The sequence below is a fragment of the Parasteatoda tepidariorum genome, chromosome 6 (assembly GCF_982258835.1).
Source record: "Parasteatoda tepidariorum strain Cologne lab strain chromosome 6, Ptep-v5.0, whole genome shotgun sequence".
NCBI lineage: Eukaryota > Metazoa > Arthropoda > Arachnida > Araneae > Theridiidae > Parasteatoda > Parasteatoda tepidariorum.
This window is the reverse complement of record NC_141760.1, coordinates 113535432-113557354: the sequence shown is the minus strand read 5'-3', so window position 1 is coordinate 113557354 and position 21923 is coordinate 113535432. Positions and strand designations below refer to the sequence as shown.

General features: G+C 26.6%; 2 protein-coding genes and 1 long non-coding RNA gene across 3 annotated transcripts in view; all 3 read right to left on the bottom strand.

Annotated features, from left to right (window-relative positions):
* Nucleotides 1-355: 355 nt before the first annotated feature.
* On the bottom strand, nt 356-16960 carry LOC147808296 (formin-like protein). Its single transcript, XM_087166667.1, has 8 exons — nt 16841-16960; nt 16593-16762; nt 7380-7457; nt 7169-7255; nt 6119-6187; nt 3822-3902; nt 2048-2107; nt 356-456 (listed from the first exon to the last, which is right to left on the bottom strand). The coding sequence occupies exons 2-8, from the start codon at nt 16722-16724 to the stop codon at nt 382-384; spliced, it is 582 nt and encodes a 193-aa protein (XP_087022793.1). The 5' UTR covers nt 16725-16762; nt 16841-16960; the 3' UTR covers nt 356-381.
* Nucleotides 16961-18354: 1394 nt separating this feature from the next.
* Nucleotides 18355-20439, bottom strand: LOC147808295 (uncharacterized). The gene is made up of 3 exons (XR_015434937.1): nt 20289-20439; nt 19498-19662; nt 18355-18481 (listed from the first exon to the last, which is right to left on the bottom strand). It is a non-coding gene; the product is annotated as an uncharacterized LOC147808295 (long non-coding RNA).
* A 466-nt stretch (nt 20440-20905) lies between these two features.
* LOC147808294 (coatomer subunit gamma-2-like) overlaps nt 20906-21923 on the bottom strand; it is a 44459-nt gene continuing 43441 nt past the window's right edge. Inside the window, exons 9-10 of the mRNA XM_087166976.1 lie at nt 21064-21112; nt 20906-20971 (exon numbers count right to left, since the gene is read on the bottom strand). The gene's annotated coding sequence lies outside the window, so the exon portion shown is untranslated. The remainder of the gene's footprint in view (nt 20972-21063; nt 21113-21923) is intronic.

Genomic DNA, 21923 nt, shown 5'->3' with positions numbered 1-21923 from the left:
TATAAAAATTAAACATTTAATTCACTTTCAATAAAATGTCTTGTTTTTGAAAAACGATAAGGACGAAAAAAGAAACATTTAATAATATAAATTTTATTCAAATGATAATTATTTTACTGATTAATATTGTACTTGTATAAGTTTCAGCAATCCGAAACAAAAGCTAAAACACGCAGAAATTACAGAAAATCATTTCTATTGAAATGAATTCTATTGAAATATTGAATTTCTATCTGAAATGGGAAGTTTCTTCCAAAATATTTATTGCATAGCAACCAATTATTAATACCTGTAATAAATTTGAAGTGATCAAAATAAAAGAAATTGTTTAAAATATTGAAATAAAAATTCTCACTTTATTTGATAGTGACGCAGTTACATTCAAAGCACTTTCGAAAGGGTCTCCACTGAAAGGAACACTAGCTGCGGCTGCGACATAAGTATCAACGAAAGGATCTATAAAATAAGAGATTATTCTAGACACTATATATCCCTGAATAGCATTTATTACCAATCAAAAATTTATTGTCATTGAAAAAGTATTAAGTGAAACAAACTATAAAGCTGAAACATGTATAAATTAAGTTTCATTAAATAAAATAAAAAACAAATTTCACAAAATAATAATAAAAACCTTAATTATGCAAAAACTATACAAAATGTCATATAAAGAGTGTAAAAAACTCATTAGAGCTAAAAGCAAAGAGCAACATTTTTAAGAAAAAAATAATTTATGACTAAAACTTAATAACTCAAAAAAGAAAAAAAAACGAATCAAATAAAAATTGCCATTATCAATGAGAGGTTTAGATACCAGCAATTTTAAGATAAATACAGGAACTTATTCAATTTAATAATAAGTTTAAATAAAATTCTCCAAAACAATATTAAGACAAAATGAAAGTTTCATATAAAATAATAAGACATAATAAAAGCCTTTAAAAAATATATATTAAAATTATAGTGTGGTCTCCAAGCCGTAATATAAATGTCAGCAGTAGAATTGTTAATATCAATAGCTATGAACAGCCTATTCACATACTGCAGGTTCACATCCATTGTCAAGTAATTTTAAGGTGGGAAAAAAATCATACACTTTTTTAAAATTTACAAATATGCCATATAAACATTGACATGTGTTTTCAGATATGCATATATTTACTCTGAGGATTGGCTAAAAAATGTTTTGCTTTATTGTCTGAAATTTCAATTTAAAAGAGAACAGAAAAAATAGAAGATTGGCTATGGAATGATGGATCCTCCTAGAAAGATTCCAATAACATTTAAACAAAATAAATAATGATAAAATATCTATAATTCAAAAAAAGTATGAGTAAAACAGGAACATTTTGAGTTTAAACCCAGAATTTTTTGATAAAAATTTGGGGAATTATGATTAAAACGTGTTATAAATTTGTTCAGGTTTCACCGCTCTGAGGGAAAATAGAGGGGTACTCAGGTATGCAAATAATAAGTTTTCATTTAGTTATTTTGTATCAAATTGAAACATTTTATTATTTTTATGAATATTTTTTTTAATGTATCAAAGTATTAAGTCTTGAGAGACTATTGCTTGTAGATACACTATAACAATACTACTATATATTATATAATTGAATTAAAAATACATTAAGTAAAACTTCAAATTAAACATTGCATATTAATTAGTTTTTAAACATATATAATTTGCTTTGAATAATTGTTAACAACTACAATTTAATTAATTTCATTAAATTTGGATTCAACTGCCCAAATCAAATTGTATCTGAATTTATATAACAAACAAACAAACATAACTGCATGTTTAGAGAGATATCAAAAATTATTATTATTATTTCAAAATAATTTTCCAATTTGATTTGCACATATTTACATGTTGAGTAATAATTAATTCTATAAGTGTGCTAGAGTTGACATAATTCTCTTAATGCTTGACAGAGCATGGGGCCACATGTTTAGAGCACTAACCTGGTGCATATTTTGAGAATAGTAATAAGAAAGTTTTAAAACTTTCTCTTCAAAGAAATAGATGGGAAAATATGATTACCTGAAAATCATTGACAGGTGTAGTTACAGCTGGTTCAACTTCATCAAAGGTTTCTGGGACCTTAAAAATATTTCATGCATTTTTAAAAATTATTTAGCTAACTAAATAACAAATGTAGTTTTGATACAGTCCAATATAGAATCAAAGTACTAATATTAAAATAATTTCAAATACTTTTAGACAAACCGTACAGATTTTAACACTCGTGAAGAAACTAAACCTATAAAAAAAATTAGTATCCAAATTTCTAACAAATTAAATTACCACAAAGTTGCATAAATTCAATAATTTGGAAAGTATAAATTCGATTTAATGAATTTTATGAAGAAAAAAAATTTAAAAACAATAAATTTAGACTTATATAATCTAACTAATTTAACATCTGCCAATTCAATAACAAAAAGCAATAATAATAAAAATTTAATAAATATCATTGTATAAACAAATATTTTCTGAGAAATATAAACCATTTTTGTTTCTAGAAGAGGGATTAAATGATGCATGAACTGAAAACTAACTTTTTGAAACAAAACACATTTTTTATACATCTCTGATGCAGTCAGGCACTTTTTGCACATTTGTGGAATAATAAAGTGATTATATCGAATACTTTATAGTTCATTCACTATTTTCTTAAAGTTGATTACAGTAAACACTTGAAAACTACCTTTTGAATATGAAAAAAAAAGGATTGAACATCGAATACAGCTGAAAAGTCCAGACTCATAAAAGAATTTCTGCCCTTGCATTTAGTGTATATTTTTAAACATGCTTAGCAAGAAAATTTTCCCCTTTAACTTATGAAAGTAACACAAACCATTGAATGTATGAAATATGATATAATGCAAGGCTGTTTTATAGTCACCATAGTTAATTAATATGTACTTTTAGACTCTTAGTCAAAAATGAAGTCAATATAAAACGCATATTAAAATTAAAATTTAAGATATGAAAATGTTTCTGAAATTCAACAATGCATTACAAAGGTAGGACGAGAAAAAAATATCAAAAATGATATTGCAGGAAGACACTAATTATTAGAAAAATCCCAAGTAAAATCAGGCTATCAAATTGGTTTTAATAAGTTAGGTTTCCATTCAATTTTAGATATAAAATTTCAAACTTTAAAATGCTTTTTCCGAAATTTTCAACAAAATTGCAGATAACATTTTAGTAATATATAATAATATTCCATTACAAATATATTGGTAAAGTCGTATCTGTAATCTAGCATCTATCTTACTTGTGATTGAGAAGGAAACTTTTTTACATACATTATTAAAATTGCAAATATAGTTACATTAAAAAAAAACACCTAGAAAGACAGTAAACAAAAAGTAATATTCTAATTTTAAGAAATGTAGAAATTTTTTAACCATATTGCAGTAGAATTTCTACACGAAATAATAGATGTTAAATTTATTTACTTTCACTGGACTACATATTGCCAATATGAATCTTGTAATTAGTTATTTTCCATATTTATTGCAAGATTTTTCCAGCTTTAAATGAAAAATGCGTTATTTCCTAAAAATTCCAGGTTTCTCAGAGCTTGTAGAAACCCTGTTCACCTTTTTTACTTCACCAAATTTTAAAAACGTTTTGATGTCTTTCTCACTTAAATCTTCATCTGCAAACTTTGCTAATTCATTTTTAAAAAGTATTCTAAAAATATATATTAATAGGAGTCATTACAGAACACACCTTATATTATATGCAATTTCTTTTATTTAACAAAAACATTGAAATTAAACTGCCACAATCCTTAACTTACCATATCTAAGCTTTGGAGTTTAAAGCCATAAGCTGGACCCCGTTTAGCACTATTCATATAATTTCCAAAAGGCAGAATAACCTACAAAAATAAAGAGTTCATTGTTACAGTAATACAATAGTTGATTATCTCAGTATATGATGTAATAATTTCATACAGTATATGATGTATTCATATATTGTATGAGATTTAATATTCATTACTTATATGATGTAATCATAATAAGTAATGAGTATAATTGATTTTATTCAAAATAAGTCCTTAGCTGGCAGCAAATGTAATTGTAATGCATTGATCTGGTTAACTTGTGCATTATATTCATAAATTAAACATTACATAAGAAATGTATGTATATAATAACAATGTGTATTTGTGAATAAAAAACTTTTAAAATCATCACTTTAGGAATAAAGCATGCCTTTGAACTTAATTATTTCAATCATTTATTAAGAGAAAAAACTAAGATTAGAAATATAAATAATACTCTTATTATGTCCTTATTCTTAATAAGTTCAATATTATAGTCAAATTCTTATTTAGAACAATTATCTCTTTTGATTGTATGTTGCATAAAAACACAATTTTTTAAAATTATATTTAGAATATATATATATATATATATATATATATATATATATATATATATATATATATATATATATATATCAAAAGTATTTCCAAAGCCTCAATTTTTTTAAAGAACAAATTTATAGTAGACTAGTAAAGAAATACAAATAGGCCAGGTCAAATTTCAATTTTATTTTATTTGTCTTTCGAATGATTTATTTTAACAGCATTTAATTTACAAAATTATCTGAAGATATTTCGTCTACAAATTAATTTTTAATCAAAGAAGTAGAATGTCTAAGTAAGAATATCTTTTCTATTGCATTTTGTTTTTATTGTATTTTACAGGTTTCAAAATTTTCATAGAAATTTAAAATTTCAATTTTTTATGACGTTTAACAGAGTTTTTGGAATGATATAAGTATAATAACAAACATGTAAAGCAATAGACTATAGTCAAATATCAGTTGAAATATTATGCTCAAAACAGATTAAAGAGGGTTACAAATGCAATAACATTTTTCTATTTTAAATCAATCAATAAAAAATGATGAAATACTTAAATGGGCACGCATTTAAAAATGGATTAAAAAAACTTTTAAAAACTAGAGAACTGAAAAAAGATGGATGCTCAAACAACATAACTGTAGATACGTAATAAATCAAATCAAATTTTTTGTTACCACACATTTTATAATTTTCAAATACACAAACTAACCACACATGCATTCATGCAAACACAATGCACATGCATTCAGGATTAATTAACTGAATACTTACTTAGACCTATCACTGCAAAGTTAAGAATAAAATAGAAGTAGTATATAGTTTATGATGGCAACTTTAGTATCACAGCAAAAATACAAAGAATTGTTAATAAAAATATGTTAAATGCAAATCTAGAAAAATTGCTTAAGCAGATCTGTTCACAACAAATATAAAGATCTCATATCTTAGCTCCTCTGTGGGATACTTTGGCTCTGAATCTGTTATTTTTCTGCAGCTTAGCATCCAATATAATAATTTATTGGTAGTTTTTTTAAATCAATTTTTTCTTCGATAAGTTAATTTGATTTGGAAGTCTAGTTTCTTAACTAAGTAAAAATGTGGTAATAGATGTGTTTTAATAATTGTTGAAAGAAATAATTGAGGTCGCCAGCAAAAATCGAGAGAATAAGAAATTTGTTATATTTAGTTAACTTATGTATTAATATTTTAATTATTTTATCAGATACAATACAAATGCTACCGTTTAACTTAAAAATTATATATGAAGCCTAACTAAAAATGGGATAAGTTTAAATAGTTGTTTTTAAAGCATAAATAACTTTTTAAAATCAATATAGATAAATTAGAAAAATATTTTCAAAATGTAGACGGGAAATTACATAATGGTGTTTAGAGAAATTAAATAATTGGGAGAAAAATATATATCATATATAGTGAGAAAAAGGATATTTATTATTATTTTTTTATTATCTTAGAAGTAAGAAATGGGCCGGCAAGATGTTAAAATTCAATGCAATTCATTTAACAAAAGATGTTTTTATGAATACACTAAGAGAGTTTTTACATTTTAGTTTCAGAATTTCACATGTGTTTAAAAGTTTTTAAAAACCACTATATATAAATTTGGAAATCTATAAACAATACAGCAAAAAAAGTAGATAATGAATTAACAATATATATTACTGAAATTTTATGGCTTACTGAAATTTATTACAACTTACTTGAGGAAGTTTTTTCAGCTTTTTGGAATTTTTTATTGACCGTGATGCATTGATAATGGCGTTGATATTCTAGATAAATAAATAAATAGCATGAATCATCTCAAAAGCAGAAAAAAGTTAATAAAGGAGGAAAAATATGTTAATTTATCAATTCATAAGTGCAAGATTGCTTATATACCTAAACATAAAAGAGGCGTAGTAACTAAGATGCAATTCACAAAATTTTAAACTGTTCACATGACACTTAGTAATACTAAAATATGATTATTGCCAGCATGTCATAAATAGCACAGGGAATGTACATAAAAGGGTGTATAACAAATTAGTAAAAGCTCTAATTATTGTGCTGAATCATACTTCATACAGTAAAACTCTGGGAACGAGGGACTCAAGGAAACAGAAAAATGCTTGTAAAATACAGTTGTTCGTAAATATGAAATTAACATTAGAGCAAAAAGAATTAAGAAAGAGGAACTTACTTAGAGGAACTTAGTAACTTCATCTCACACATTTTTTTTTACGCATCGCAAAATTTTTGTCTCTATAAGAGTTTTATGAATATCTTTCTAGAAGTGTAGTCATAACGAGAAAAAAAACTTTAAAAAAGCAATTTTTAGAGTTTTTTTTAATACTTTATAGAAGCACCTTCTTTCTTTTTTTAAAGGAAAATTGCATAAAAAATCTTGATACACAAAAGTTTTTTTTCTTTCTTTACTTTTTTTGGTTATAGTCCTTAAATCATTAGGTTGTACAGTAACAACATTTCACAAGAATTGGTGAACAACAGATCTTTCATAAATGTAATAAGTTTTACACAAGTCACAATTTCTCAGAATGATTTTGTATTAAAGTGTTTGAGTTGAACCTTGACAGCGAAAGTTATACAATTAAAAAATACTATCCAAAAAACTTCCATAATATATTTAATAAAAACTAAATAACATAAAATTATCATGAGTAAGTTTCAGGAAAAAGATTTAAGTTTTATGAATTATTTTATGTTACTTGTTTAAAATATATCATAAATTTAAAAAAAAATTATGAACTTACTAGAGTAATAAGTTGAATATTTTCGGTGAATCCAGCCATGTAAGACATGATATTGAGCTTCTGAGATAACCTTTCAACTTTAGACAGCTGTAAAATAATTAAATTAACTTCATAAGGCTTTAAAATAAAAAGCAAATATTGTATTAAACCAATATACAGTTTGCAGATATATTTTAAAATCAAATACATATTTCATAAAATTCAAACAAACCTGAAATAGGAACTTGTCTTCGTCTGTTAAAGCATCAACAGACTTCCGATTACGTTCATATTCTTTATAAGCTTTCATCTAAAAACAAACAACTTTTGTCAATTTTGAACAATTCATTATTATTATTTTTTGAAATCCCAAAATGGAATTAAAGTTATCTCACTTATAACAACATAGAGTGAGTTTTGACAGGCAGATGTTAGTGAAACTTTATAGATGCCATTACTTGAAACATAGGAAAAGAAATGCACAATTAAAAAAGTTCATATTTCAATCAACTGATGGAAAGGAAAATTATTCTGCCCAACATAAAAAAAAACGAGCATTACTATTAAAAATATTTAATTAGTCAATTGTGCTGTAGGAAACATTGACATTAGAAAGAGATTACTACTAAACTCAAAAAGACAAAGTTTTTGGAGTTAAGGGTGCACTGCAAGGAATATGACAGAAATGGCTTTTATATGGAATTAAATCAAAAGCAAGTTTTAACAGGTCACATAACTGATATAGATCAAGAAACTTTAATAGTTTACTCCTTTGTACAACCCCAATTACTTTGACCCTTCCATTATAAGGACTGATACATGAAGTCCTGCTTCATAGATACCATGTTATTTTAACACCCTTTAACATTAGAACCTTTTATTCTAATAGAGTGATCAAGCTTGTTGCATTTTTGTTTCATTCCTAAAAAATCACACAAAAACAAGTGTTATACATTTTTACGCTTTGGAAACTAACATTTTTCTATTCACAGTTGTTAGTGAATCAAAACAGGTATCAAAAATATGTAGGAAATTATTCAAACCACTACTACTTTGTGTTATGGCTCAATAAAGGTGAAACAACTGGGATTCTCTATGAATGAAAAAGAAAGAGTGATGGGACCACCTATTTCTTAACTTAAAGAGTACTAGGCATATCTTATCCTCGTGGTGGAACCAGCTCAAAATCTCTTGCAACATTGTAAATTTCTTTTCAAAGGGTTCAATACTTTTATCAATCATATTTTATCTTGTTTGAAAACTGTATTTTTTGCTTTTTGTTAAGTGCTGTAAGAGGTGGTTTATTTTTCAGTTAAAACAAGTGGCATTCATATTCGTCTTGATTTTATTTTTGCTTAGACTTAATAGAAGTAGACAGAAGAATTACGTCAAAACCACAAATTGCTTAAAATATTTAATATACTGGAAAGCACTTTGTTTATAATAATTAAAAATTGGGATCTAATTATGAAGAAAGGAGAACAATGTGTTCTAATTTCACTCCATTATTTTTGTGAGAGAAAATTTCAAAATCTAGAAAAAGCACTGAATGACATTCTAAAAATTATGTGTAACACTGAGTGTCATTTGAAAATCATATCACGAATTACATTAAAACGACTTGCACTTTATTGACATAAAAAAAACTGTTAATGTCAATTATTCTATTTGTTTCACATTTCTTTTTAATGTATAGTATGTTTTTCTCAAAATGAAATAAGTTCAGCATTTATGAATAAGTAAATATTTGCATTAGTCTTGTCTTCATGATATAGCGATGTCATATTATAAGGACCATTTTTCGTTAGACCACTGGGGTCATATCGAGCGTTAACTGTAGCTGGTGAAAGTGGAATGTACAGTCCGCAAAAAAAAAAACGAATCACCCTGAATAACTTTCGTTCTAATGATCGGATTTTCACGAACTAAGTGTCAATCTTAATGGTTCCTGGGGGTGACCTCAAATATGCTAATTAATTAGTGCTAACTATTAATTAAGTTACGAAATCAGACACAAAAACGTACTTTCTCTGAATAAACATGCATTTTTTTTTACATATTTGGATTTCTTATCTTCAAAATATAGGGAGTAGCCGCAATCTGGGAAATGTGGTCCCCATAGTTTGGTCAGGAGAGCGATTCAAAGTTCGTACCCCTTAATGTTAATTTCGCTTTTTGCGTTTTCAGTCATATTTTCAAAACTAATGAAGCAATTCAAAAAAAATTGCACCCACTCATAAAACTCATTTACCCAAAGATAATTTCATGCAAAAAATAATTTTTAATAATTATTTATTATTTTTTATTATTTAATTAAAGTGAGGATGAAAAAAAGTTGAATTATAAGGTATGAATTTTTTTATACCATTTTAATCAACATATTTTTCAATTGGAAAATCTGAAGTTTCAACTGTTTTTATTTATTAGAAGCTGAGAAAAACTAAAATTAATTATTTTTAAAAAAATAATTTGGCGACAATAAAGAAATAACTAATTGGGGCGATTAATATTAAAATGTGATAAACTTGGGAGGAACTTGACTTCGCGCGCGTAGCGTAAAATTTCATTCATATTTTTTTCGCTAATAATCGTTTGCTAATCTTTTTATTTTTATTTCTTTCACACTATAAAATACGATGTTTCTTTTTTAGTCATTTAATAATTTATTTGCAATTTAGTAAAGAATTTTGAATAAAAAACACTTTATTCAACAAATGTCTAGTTTTAAAAAAGCGTGCTTCTGATAGAATACACCAGATTGTGCTTATTTAATGTGATTATTTTTTATTTTTTTTATTTTGTTTTTCAATAACTGATACAATTTCAATAATATACATACGTATGCATAGATTTGGAATAATATATTTATCAATTTCTTGAATATATATTTTATAAATATTAATAAAAATGCGTAGTCAACATTTTTAAACATCTCTCACAACATCGCAAATTTCTCAACATCTTATAGGGTAAACTAAACAATGAAGGAACACTTAAGCTTAGCTTGCCTTTAAAAAAAATTCATAAAAATTTCAAAATTTGTAATTTTAGCTAAATGATGGTGTCGACATGTTTGTTATTAAATGCAAATTATGTAAAAAAAGTTAGATAACTTACATAATATTGTTTTAAGCTTTTGGTGGTTTAAATAATAAGTAGTAAGATGACCAAGTGAAGGAACAGTTCTTACCAGTGAATAAACACTAAATTTTCCAGAGAATGAACACTTAATTTTGATAATGTTTGATGCTCGTTAGGAATCCATAGGCCTCACAAATGTCTAAAAACAAGATTTTTCTTGGAATTACGACATATAACCATAGTTAATGTGGAAAATTTTACTTTTTTTTCAGTCATGGAATGGAAAGTAAAATATGTTTGAATACATAATTTAAAAAAAATGTTTTTCATTTTTTTCTCACAGTTTAATAGTCCGTTCTAAATTATGAATGTTTATCATTGTGTAATCTGATGATGTTTTTATTATTATTATAATTCGATCATTTTTTTGTTTAATCTTTTCCTCATATTTTTTAAGCTTTTTTTTAAATCTTTTTAAGTATTTTTTTTCTCTCCGTCATGAGTAATTTATTTCTTTTTCTTTTGATTTAACCTTCCTCTTTTTTCCAAATTTTTGGCCAATGTAAATGTATCTTCGAAATTTCTTTTGATTTTCCAGTTCCATTTCCAGAATTCCTCACTGGATAATAAATGAGAAAAAGGAGTTTCGAAGTTTGAGTAAAACCCATCTCTCATTGACTTATATCTAGTAGTTACTTATGAAACCAATCGTTTTTGCAACTAACAATGCCTCAAGAGGACTTATCTCAAAATCGGTTTTCAAGATACTTTCATTATTAATGTTAGTTGTCTCAGCTTCAGAGCCAAAATTTGATTATACAATTGTTCTTTTTGAAATAAATTCTTCAATATTGAGAAAAGCGCAGGCTATTGGATATTTGGGAGATTAAACTTTTCTGTCAATGTTCCTTTAAAAATTTGCAACATAACTTGTGAGATTTCCTTCTCAAGCTTCTGAAGAAATAGCGCATCGTTACTCTCGAAGCATGTGTTTTGTTGATAAGTTGTCTTGCTCATTAACTCTTGGTGTCTGTTTTGCATGCATTTGTTACAGTCAACGTTTTCTACATCGAATGAAAAAATATCGCATTTCATAAAAGCATTTTAACTTCATCAGTTGATGCCTCAAATCTTATTTAAAAATGGATGTAAAATTTTTTAGACATATTGTTTTACAATTTTTTTGTTTTCAAGATCTAGCGAGATTTCCAAGAATTACGTAGAAAACTAAACCAAAAAATTTGTTTTGAGGAACAAAACTTGCTCAGTTTCAAATTGATATGAGATTTATACCTATCCAGAAGAAGCAAAATTAGGAATTTGATTGCATTTTTAATTAGCCATGGGTAGAAACATTTGCGATATATTTGTAAAATGTTGCTGCGGTCATCGTTTCATTTCATGAATAGCTTTTTCCAATGAAATATGTAGCAGGGACTGATTCTGTAATATCTCTACGAATTCTTCTGTAAGGAAAAACTACCAATGGAGGTACTTTTTCTTTCCTAGGTACTTTAGAACATAAATCCTTATAATTTTTAAGGCCGCAGATTTTCCCCGTTTAAGGGCAGTATTCAACTCTTGTTTCATTCGCATTGTAAATGCAATCACTTTATAAAAGGATGCCAGGACTACTTCCCTCCTAAAGATTCTCTGAAGTTCTTAAAACCAGTATTTCGAATATTATTCTCTAAGGGAAGTTTTGCCTTTTGAAATTATCTTCGCATTGCACTGAGTTATCGGTGGATGTCACCTTAAAAAAACTTCACCCATTTTTCACCTAGATAATTGTCTTTAAATGGATTTTTCCTACCAGTTCCCGTTAGGACATTAAAGACGGCAATAGGATAATAATTTAGCTAATTATTGGCACAAAATCCTGCAAAGATTCCATTCAAGCTTTTATTATTATATTTAGTTGTTATATTTAGTTAATAAACATAGTTTATTAAGGAGTCTAAGGTATGATGTAATAACTAATCACTACATTTATAAAGATAAATAATAAATTAATTATTATTATAATTCTTTAAATAAATTTAGCAATTAAATTTGCATATTTAAATGAAATAGTTATAGGAACTATTCATACAACATTTAACTGAATTTTAGGAGTCCTCTATGTCGCTGAACTACTAATTATCCAAGTAAAATCATACTTCACACATATTATTCATTCACTGGGAAATCTATTCTCAGTGAAGGAACATGCCTGTTCCTTCACTGGTTAGAAGTTGTTTTTTTTTATTTTTAACATAATTTTGATTTATAATATGACAAAAGGTACAAGAAAATTAAAATTTTTCTTTTATTTTCATTAACTTGAAAAAATTCCAGTAAAGGGACACTTGTTTATACATTGGTTATTCATCGTTCTGTAATCCAGTTAATAAACACCCCCTAATCTCAGTACTTGCTTATGTCATGATGCTTAAAATAAATAAAACGCAACCTCAATGACCATATTTTGAATTCTTTTTTTCACAATGAAAAGAAAAAGCATTATTATATGCAATTAATTGTAGTTTAAACGGATAACAACAAACACTGACCTTATAATTTTGTCAAAGAAACAAGGCGTTGAACAGATACTAACAAATTCAAAACTTTTTATAGAGAAGACTCAAAGACCAGATAACTAAATGCATTGTTAAAGGACTTCCTATTGTTAGGTAGTAAGCTACTCTTACCAATCAATCTAAATTAAAACGTTTAAAATCTTATTTCTAAGAAATATCTATGAAATGCTCCTTCATTTGTTGGTTTACCCTATACCATCCTAATCTTAAAAGAAATTTCCGGAAGTGTATCGCAGAACTATTTTACCAACTATTTAATAAAATTTTAACATTTTAAAATTCTTATTCTTTTCCATTTTACGTTTATTATTTCTTCATTAATATACTAATAATTTTTTTAGAACTTTAATTTAGATTTTCTTTAATTTAGGTTTCCTTTTCAAATTATAGTCAAGTTTTTTTTAAAGAATTATTGTCTGCTAGCTAAGAATAAAACCTTGTTAAGAAATTAAAAACATTCAGGTGTTTAAAATTATTTAATGAAAAACAGCTGATTATTTACTTAGCATACTATTTTTTTGAAAAAAGAATATAAATTATTGATTGTCTTCTTCTTTTTGTTTCTTGTGACTTCAACTTAGATTATCTAAAATAGTGTTGATGTTTTATAAGTCACTACAAAGTGGATAAAGATACCAAACATAAAAAGCTGTGGAATACGTAGCCAATTTTTTTAGTGTCTTAAAATATCTCAGTATCTTAAATGTCGTCCTACTTTCTTAGTTGTGAAATTAAATTTTTAATTATCTGACCACGTGTGATTCACTAATTATTTCATTATATCTTTTACTCTTTATGATACCAAGTAGATTTTTTTTCTGATAATATAGTAAACTATTTTGTTTAATTTTTTACTTTAGCATGATTTCCAAGATATTATTGTAGTATAATTTGTTATCAGGAAAATGCCTTATTTTGTTAATCAGGAAATACTAAAAATTGAAATTTGTAAGGATTCCGAAGCTGTGCACACAATACACAATTTCCGACCTTATTTTAATAAAAAAAAATTTAAAAAAAAAACGTGGCAAGTAGGCTAACATACTTTTTACAGAAACTGTGAAAACTAATTTTTTCTATATTTCGTCAAAAGAGGAAAAGAATGATATTGCTCCAAGGGACCTACTCAATAATTTCGCTATTTCCAGAATGAAATCTGTTTGATCGAAACATATTATTCCTTGAAAATTACACGAGGGAAAAATTAACTTTTATTATTTCTCTAAGCTTATTCCATTTATTTAATGATAGCGGTATTAAGGTTAAGGATATGCGTCGGAAGCTCCGTTTATTATTATACTATAAATGCATTAAATCATGTAGCTTGAATAATTTATTTTAAGTAAATTATTTAATAATTTTAAGCAAATAAGGGTGTAAAAATAAACTCGATCGAAATACTCCGAAAGTATACCCTGAAATATATGTAGAATAAACTTTGGAATCGATATATAAAAAATACCTTTTCAAACAACTTCGAGTAGGACGGAAACGCTAACTTGTTTAAAAAAGTTGTCCTTGTTACTATTTAATTTCGATTCCTGGTACTAGGGGACATTCCATTTTCACATTCGACTTTTGAAATTTCAATTGTAAACGGAATTTTTTTATGACCTTAAACTAAAATGTTAAGGCTTGCAGCAAAAAAAAAAAAATTTTTTTTTACTGCATTAATTTTTTTACAAAGTAGTGAATTATTATTTTTTCAATCTAAGAACCTGTGCCTATAACATATGTAAAACTTATTTTAATATCGAGTGAAATAATTTAATATGTTGTGTAACTAAATTGATAATCCCAAGAAACTGAATCGAAAATATAAAAACTTCATTGATTTAAAAAAATAATAGATGATAATAAAAATAGACATGTTTTGAGCGTCCAATAATAAAAGTCACAAGTTATCCAAGCCTGACAAGTCTTGAGAATGGGCGATTATATTTGAAAACTCGAAACATGTCGACTTTTACTTCCCTCTTCATATGTTTTGAAGCCAGTTGAGTTTTTATCGTCAATTATACTGCTTTACATTTGGGTCTTGATCATTATTTTGATAAGGATTTTACACTAGTTAAAGTAAACATATGCATTTTAATATTTTATCAGGATTCATATGGTCTTTAAAAATGTAAGAACATCAATATTGTAAAAGTTATATTTAACTTAAAAATTAACATTTTGACACCAGATATTTTGAGTTAATGAAATTAAATATTTTATCTCTTAAGTTTTTATGCCCCCATTTCAGTATCTTAAGGATCTTACGAGCTCTGTTTAAAAAGAGATCATCAGATATATATAAGAAAGCAAAAATAACCATAGTAGCAGTATTTGGTGGTAAATGTAGCTTATCGTAATTGAAGAATATGCTGTGCGACATTTTATGGTGAATTTGCGAACGTATAAGTTTCAGAATGTATCGAAACATGGGATGCTATTTGCTAATCATCTTTATCCAAAGGAAACGATGTAACCTAAATATCTAGTAGAATGAAGCGATTTTTTAAGCAATGAATCCTACAATTTGCAACATATTATTTCAATATCTTATTCTTAAACATAACATATTTCAATCTTTTTAAAATGCCACTAAACATTCAGCAATTCCTTGAGTTATAGAAAAAAGAAATATCGTAAATTATAGAAAGCCTTGTGAATGTGCATTAGAATTATTATACAATCTACATTTTATTTTTCAAGCACTTTTTTTTTCTTCAAATTTTCTTGCCTAGAAGACTCGATTAAAACTGTAAAAATGATTATCCCTAAAATTTTGTATATAGCTATAATAAGTTATGCTCATTTTATTTTAGTATAAAATCCTCGAATAAATATAGTAAAAACAGTGTAATCTAAACAATATCAGATAAAAAGTTCATGTATTTAAATTCTAAAAACTATCATAAATAATTTATAAGTCGCTTCAAATTTACTTTTCAAAGGAGATTAAAATAATATTTTTTTTGCTTTTTGGACAGAAATCCCCTAAAAAAAATGTTTATGGCCTGGAAACTTCGAGATATTTTCTATTAACAATAAATTAAGCCCCTCCGAGCAATCACTGAACATTATTTCAATTTTTTTACTATCAGAGTTTGGTTGCGTAGCAACCTATTAAAATTAAGCACTCCTCTTTTGAATTAGTCAATGGGTTATCTTAAAATATTTATTTGCGCAGGCGACTTTTTTTGGCGGTTTTCTGGACTATCGCCAAATATATAAACATTTATTGCGGCCCAATTTACCACCCAATTTTTTTAAAAGTTTGTCTACCCCAACTAATTCAAGGGTCTAGATTCCAAATATGTAAAAAAAATTATATGTTTATTCAGAGAAAGTACGTTTTTGTGTCTGATTTCGTAACTTAATTAATAGTTAGCACTAATTAATTAACATATTTGAGGTCACCCTCAGGAACCATTAAGATTGACACTTAGTTCGTGAAAATCCGATCATTAGAACGAAAGTTATTCAGGGTGATTCGTTTTTTTTTTTTGCGGACTGTACATTAAACATATTTTAAATATTTTAACTTAAAATTTTTTTTTGTTCTTAATGGGTGCTCTTTTCTCAACTCTAAGTCAAACCTTGAAATAGTTTTTTTAAAGCTAATCCAAACAATGCAAATGTAGGATGGTCTAAACAATACATAGACTGAATTTCATTAACTGTTAACTAGAATGGACAAAATGTTGGTCTAAACATAGTAAATGAAATCACTCTAAAGTTTCAACATAAGATATAAATGGTAATCATAAATTAAAGTGTCCGGTAGGTGAACTCACTTCAGCTTCAGTTGGCACCATTCTAAGAAATACTTCAACATAATCCTGAGAGAGAGTTGTCAAATCTAATGCATTAATAGCCCTCACAACCACACCACAAGGAAGCTCAACCTTCCGCCTAGAGATGGCCATATTTCTCAATCTGTTGTTAAAGTAACTTTTTCAGGTACCTACAAAGAAATCATTATTTTATTATCTTTTACTCTTTAGAAAAATTTGGCTTGTAGCAATGAAAAGTTTTCAGTCACCTTGAATCTCTTACTACTGTTTATAGCTTCATTACGATCTGAAAAACCTCCCTGGATTCCCAATTTGAAATGGTCTTCGAACTCAGTGAAGTCTGTAACCTAAAATACATTATTTAAAGTTAAAGTAGCTAATTAAACACAAAATTAGTTCGAATAAAATCCTCTAAAAACAAAATAGATAATTTTAGTTAATTTCAAGAAATGTAAAAAGCACGAGAAATGTTTGTCAATTTTATATTTTTAGTCTTTTTCTTTTACTTACTTTAAAATTAACTCAATATTTTTTTCGAACAATAAATGAAGGCAGTTTTTTGCTGAAGAGATAGCTCGCATTTGCCTTTGAATAAGATAAGAAAAATTTGAATTACTATTTTTTGTTGTTTTGATTTATTTTGCCACTAATCTTCAGGTTTGTTTAAACATTTTAAAACTGCCAATCCTCTTATTTAACTCTTAATTATCTATATCACCAAAAACCCGGACTTGTGTTGGACAGCGGTCACAAAATTCCCTAACAAACATTATCATTTTCAAGTACATACGGAGGACATCTACAAGATCATTCATATCGTGAATGATCAAATTAGTAAAGGGGATTTGCCAAATATTTTATGATTGACTGATTCGACCTCAACTGTTAAAGTTATGTAGTGTGGGTATCTTAATCCTGACTGATTGTTGAAACGTGGCAATTGTTAACATTAGCAACTGTTCTTTCCATTCTATTTTGAGTAAGCCAAAGTCATCAAGTATCAATTCTCCTAAGTGACTCACACTATATTTTTCTCACAAAGATTTCAATTACATTCTTACTTAATATAAAGATATGCACAAAGCCATGGAGAACAAAAACAAACTATTTATGTATCAACGTTGCCAGATGCACAAAGCAAAAATCTATTAAGGTTACAATAAAATACATAAATAAATAATAAATCTAAATTAAGTAAGAGACGTAGACAAGAAAGAATTATATTTCAACAAATTTGATGTGTGATATAACTCAGTATTTATTAACTTCATGTTAATTAACATTCTAAGTCATGTGGATAAACATAGTTCAACATTAACACGCCATTTTGCTAAGAAACAATCAGCTGACGCCAACGTCACAGGTGTAAGTATCTGTGATCTTCTTGAAGTGAAAGTACCCAAATGGCACAGCTGAATAAATATTCATTCAACTGGCCAATATTTTTCTTTTTTTAAAATTAATTTTAGTCCAAAAACTTCTGTTTAAAAAATTTATACTTTTAAAATGTTTTGATTTTTAAAGCTGATAAAAAAAAGTTTTTGAGGAAAATAAATTTATTGGATAAAAATTTTCGTTTTGTAATTTTAAATCAATTTTTAAAAAATTCATTCTGTGCAGAAAAGCTTAAAAAAGGTAAAAGGAACTTGGAAAAAGGTAACATTAAATTGCAATTGAAACATTTTTTTCCAATAATACTGACATGTTTTATCACAGCAATTTAAATAAATAATAATTGGTAATCTATTAGAATCAGGTGCTTACATTGTGTAGCTTGTCATCATCTAATTCGCTGAATATTGTCCCTTTAACTTGGTTAGGCTTGAGTGCTATCCAATTAAGGGTTGGTAATTTGTATTTGGTTTGGAACTTTCTCTTGATTGTCATGCCTATAATATATACATACTATAAAATATTTTAAAAGGTAACGTTTAACGAACCAAAACTAAAGAGTTTATATCGAGAAACCCTTAAATTTTTTTATTTATTTTACATAACCACCCAAAAATTTATGCTTGCTTTGCTGCATAGGCATTTCTAAAAATTCAATTAGTAATAAAAAGAGACAAACAAAATTAAGATCACTAAAGATTATAAATTAAAATAACATTCAGAAATAATAATATTGAAAATATGTTAAGAACACTATTGTCTATACATAAGCAAAAGAAAAAAAAATTTAAAAAATCACTTAAGCAAATACATAATATCTATTTGAGGTTGTTATGAAGAGCTTGGGAAAATATAGAGCCTCATTTTTTTCGAAGGTGAATTTTATATTAAACTCTTTTTCAGTATTTATTAAAGATAGGTATTTATAAGTTTCCGGCCCAATATCTAGAAACCTACAGCCAACATCTCCAAAGGAATAAAATGTTTCCCCAAAAAAGTGTTTATACTTTAGAACCAAGATTTGGTGTTCATAAAATGGATAATCTTTGAATTTGTACCCTCTCTAGGGACAAGTTAAACAGTTACTTATTTTTGCTTTTATTAAAATGGATTATTTACAAAGTTGTATTAGAAATTTTAATAGATTGTCTTTGATAACTTGGAATTGAATAATTGCAATTGTTTGAAAAAGAATGGTCTGCAGTTACAACAAAAGCGTTTTACAAGAGTGATTAAATTTAATAAGCACATTTAAAAAAATTTGAAAATAATTTTATATAAATGTATCCTAATGAGAATGAGTCAAAATAAAGCATATCGTTAGATCTTAGATTTAAGCAAACAATGTAATAAAAAAAATCCATTTCAAAGCGCTGATTACAAATGAAGATAAGAATGCTGACGAAAAAGTATTTCAAATATTTAGTTAAAAACAAATACAAAAAGCACTTTTGAAGTTATTGTTAAATGAGTGAAGCACATTTAAACGATTAAAAAAGGAAGAAAAGAATACCATCTTATGGGGCTTGCATCATGCCAGGCATGGGTGGAGGACCAGGCGGAGCATTTGTGGAAGGGGTGGAGGTGGCATAGCTTGCATGGAGGGTAGTGGAGGAGGGGGTGGTGGTGGCATGACTTTGAATTTGACCATCCATTGCAGTTCCTCCGATAACAGTTCCTAAATTATTAAGGAAAACAAAATAACTTCAATAAAAAAAAGTACTATCAGATTTTTTAAAATAAAGGTTCATTTACTATAAGAAAAGTTATTTAGAGCAAAAATAATATTTTGATATTAGTTAGTTCAATTTAGTTTAAAAGCAAATACCAGACTTAAAGTTCAGAATTCAAGCTTGTAGTTTACAAGTTCCAAGTTACAAAATTAAATACTCATTATGGTAATATCAATCCGAATGAACTAGATTATTCTTTGTAAGAGGCTTGCATATGTCTAACCGAAAGAAAACATTAAAATTGACTGAATGCTTGCTGACCGTAAATGAGATATTGTCCATCTAAGATTGTATTGATCTTCTTGACTTGTACGATTTTGCACAATGAGAAATTGTTTACTAAATAAATTGATTCGATGCTGAAGAAGAGAACTAGTGTAACTAGATACAGGGTATTTCTTTAAAAAGAAACAAATCTTAAAAACAGTAAAGAGCATAATTTTTTATTGCTGTAGCTTCTTTCAATTCCAATTTTAAAATGATATGTAATCCATACATAAAATGAAATCCTAATACATTAGTGCTTTTTTTAAACACACAAGGAAACATGATTTAAATAAATAAACTGTACCTCTAAGCAGACTGTTGCTTTCTAGTTCTTGAATTTTGGACTCCAGTATACTTTGTCTCTGCCTAGATTCTTCATCTTTTTGTGAAACAACTCTTCTAAGAGTATTCAACTCTTCATCTGTCTGTTTATGCAATTCTTAAAAGTAATAGAAACAAATTATTATATTTTTGGTAAGTTAAAGAAGTATATTTCAGTTTGATTGATAAATAAATTAATACCCTAAAAACTAATTCAAAATGTATTAAGAAACAAAAATACATTTTGATGAAATATTTGAATAATAAAAACAAAAAGGTTCATATATAATCAAGGAAACAACTCTAGTATTTTGTACTGAAACAATTTTAGTAATTTTTATATAGTTTTGTTAAAAAAAAAAGAAAAAAGAAAAAAAAAGAATCGAAATCATAATTTGAAGTTGAACAGGAAATACAAATAAATCCTTTATTTTTATTATTTTTTAAATGAGAATGAATTGAAAAATATTGTTGTCATGTACTTCATTGTTTGACTATACAAAGTTCTGTAGAATTGTGAAGAATAAAAAATATTTAAAAAATATCAATATTAGGATGATTTTGCCGAAACTGAAATTAATATAAATAATTAAACTCAACATACCAAAAGTTCATTTCTTTCCCGAGTGACGGCATCCAAACATTCCAAGTGCGTTTCAAGTTCAACTAAAAAATATAAAATACTCAGATATTATGAATAACTTATATAACAACATAGGTTGAGGCAGTTTAAAAATAAAATTCAAAATTTTGACTACCTAGTCGAGCCATAAGTTCATTTTCCATTTCTTGTATTTGCTCATTCGCCTAAAAAATTGGAGAGAAAAAAAATTATTAACAAATTAAATTCATTGAAATAAAATAAAACGAGTAGGCTTAACTTTAGCAATTAAATTTTTTTGTTATAATTGGAACCATTTAATTTTGATCCTATAACAATTCATTTACAAGGTTAAATTTCAAATTTTTATTTTTAATATTTATAAACATGAATGAAATAAAAATAAAAAAAATAACGGAGAGAATTTTATTTTAACAAAGAAAATGGAAGCAACAAAGAAAATATCTCGATTTAAATTTTGGTGTGAAATAAATATAAATTTCAGATGCACAAAAATGAACTTTCGGTCATATTACCTCAAATAAAAAAACATTTTGATACAAAAAAATCTGGGAATTTTCTTAAAATTCTCTCTGTTAATTATATTAATCTAGATCTGTCCCTGTTCTTTGAAACATTCTAGTTCTATATCCTCTCATTCCTTCTGCGGCTGTTTTCCCATATTGATTACTCACTTAAAAAACTTTTAACTGTAACCAAGACACACTATCAAAAAAAAATGGCACAGTTTTGTATATAAAGTGTGCATTAATAGTAGAAAAACTGGTTTAAACTAGTTGACTTAGGATGCATTAGCACTTGTTTATATTCCTAGAGTCAATTTTTAATGGCCAATCTCTCAATTTTGTGTAACTGAGGGGGCATTTAGTTTTGTCCTCTCTGTTATATGAGAAACTTTAAAATTGTTAATCTTTTTTTTCTTCAAAAATGTAACATAACATGATTGTACTAACAGATTTTATTGTAAAAACCAGTTATTAAGTTAAAGGCAAAGTT

What these genes read in the sequence shown, in the direction of transcription:
- LOC147808296 (XM_087166667.1), bottom strand. Translation starts at nt 16,724, where the DNA reads ATGGCCATCTCTAGGCGGAAGGTTGAGCTTCCTTGTGGTGTGGTTGTG. An exon ending in ATATTCAACTTATTACTCTA is followed by an intron (nt 6,188 to 7,168) that starts GTAAGTTCATAA and finishes TTATTTATCTAG; the next exon opens with AATATCAACGCCATTATCAA. An exon ending in CACCTGTCAATGATTTTCAG is followed by an intron (nt 457 to 2,047) that starts GTAATCATATTT and finishes CTTATTTTATAG; the next exon opens with ATCCTTTCGTTGATACTTAT.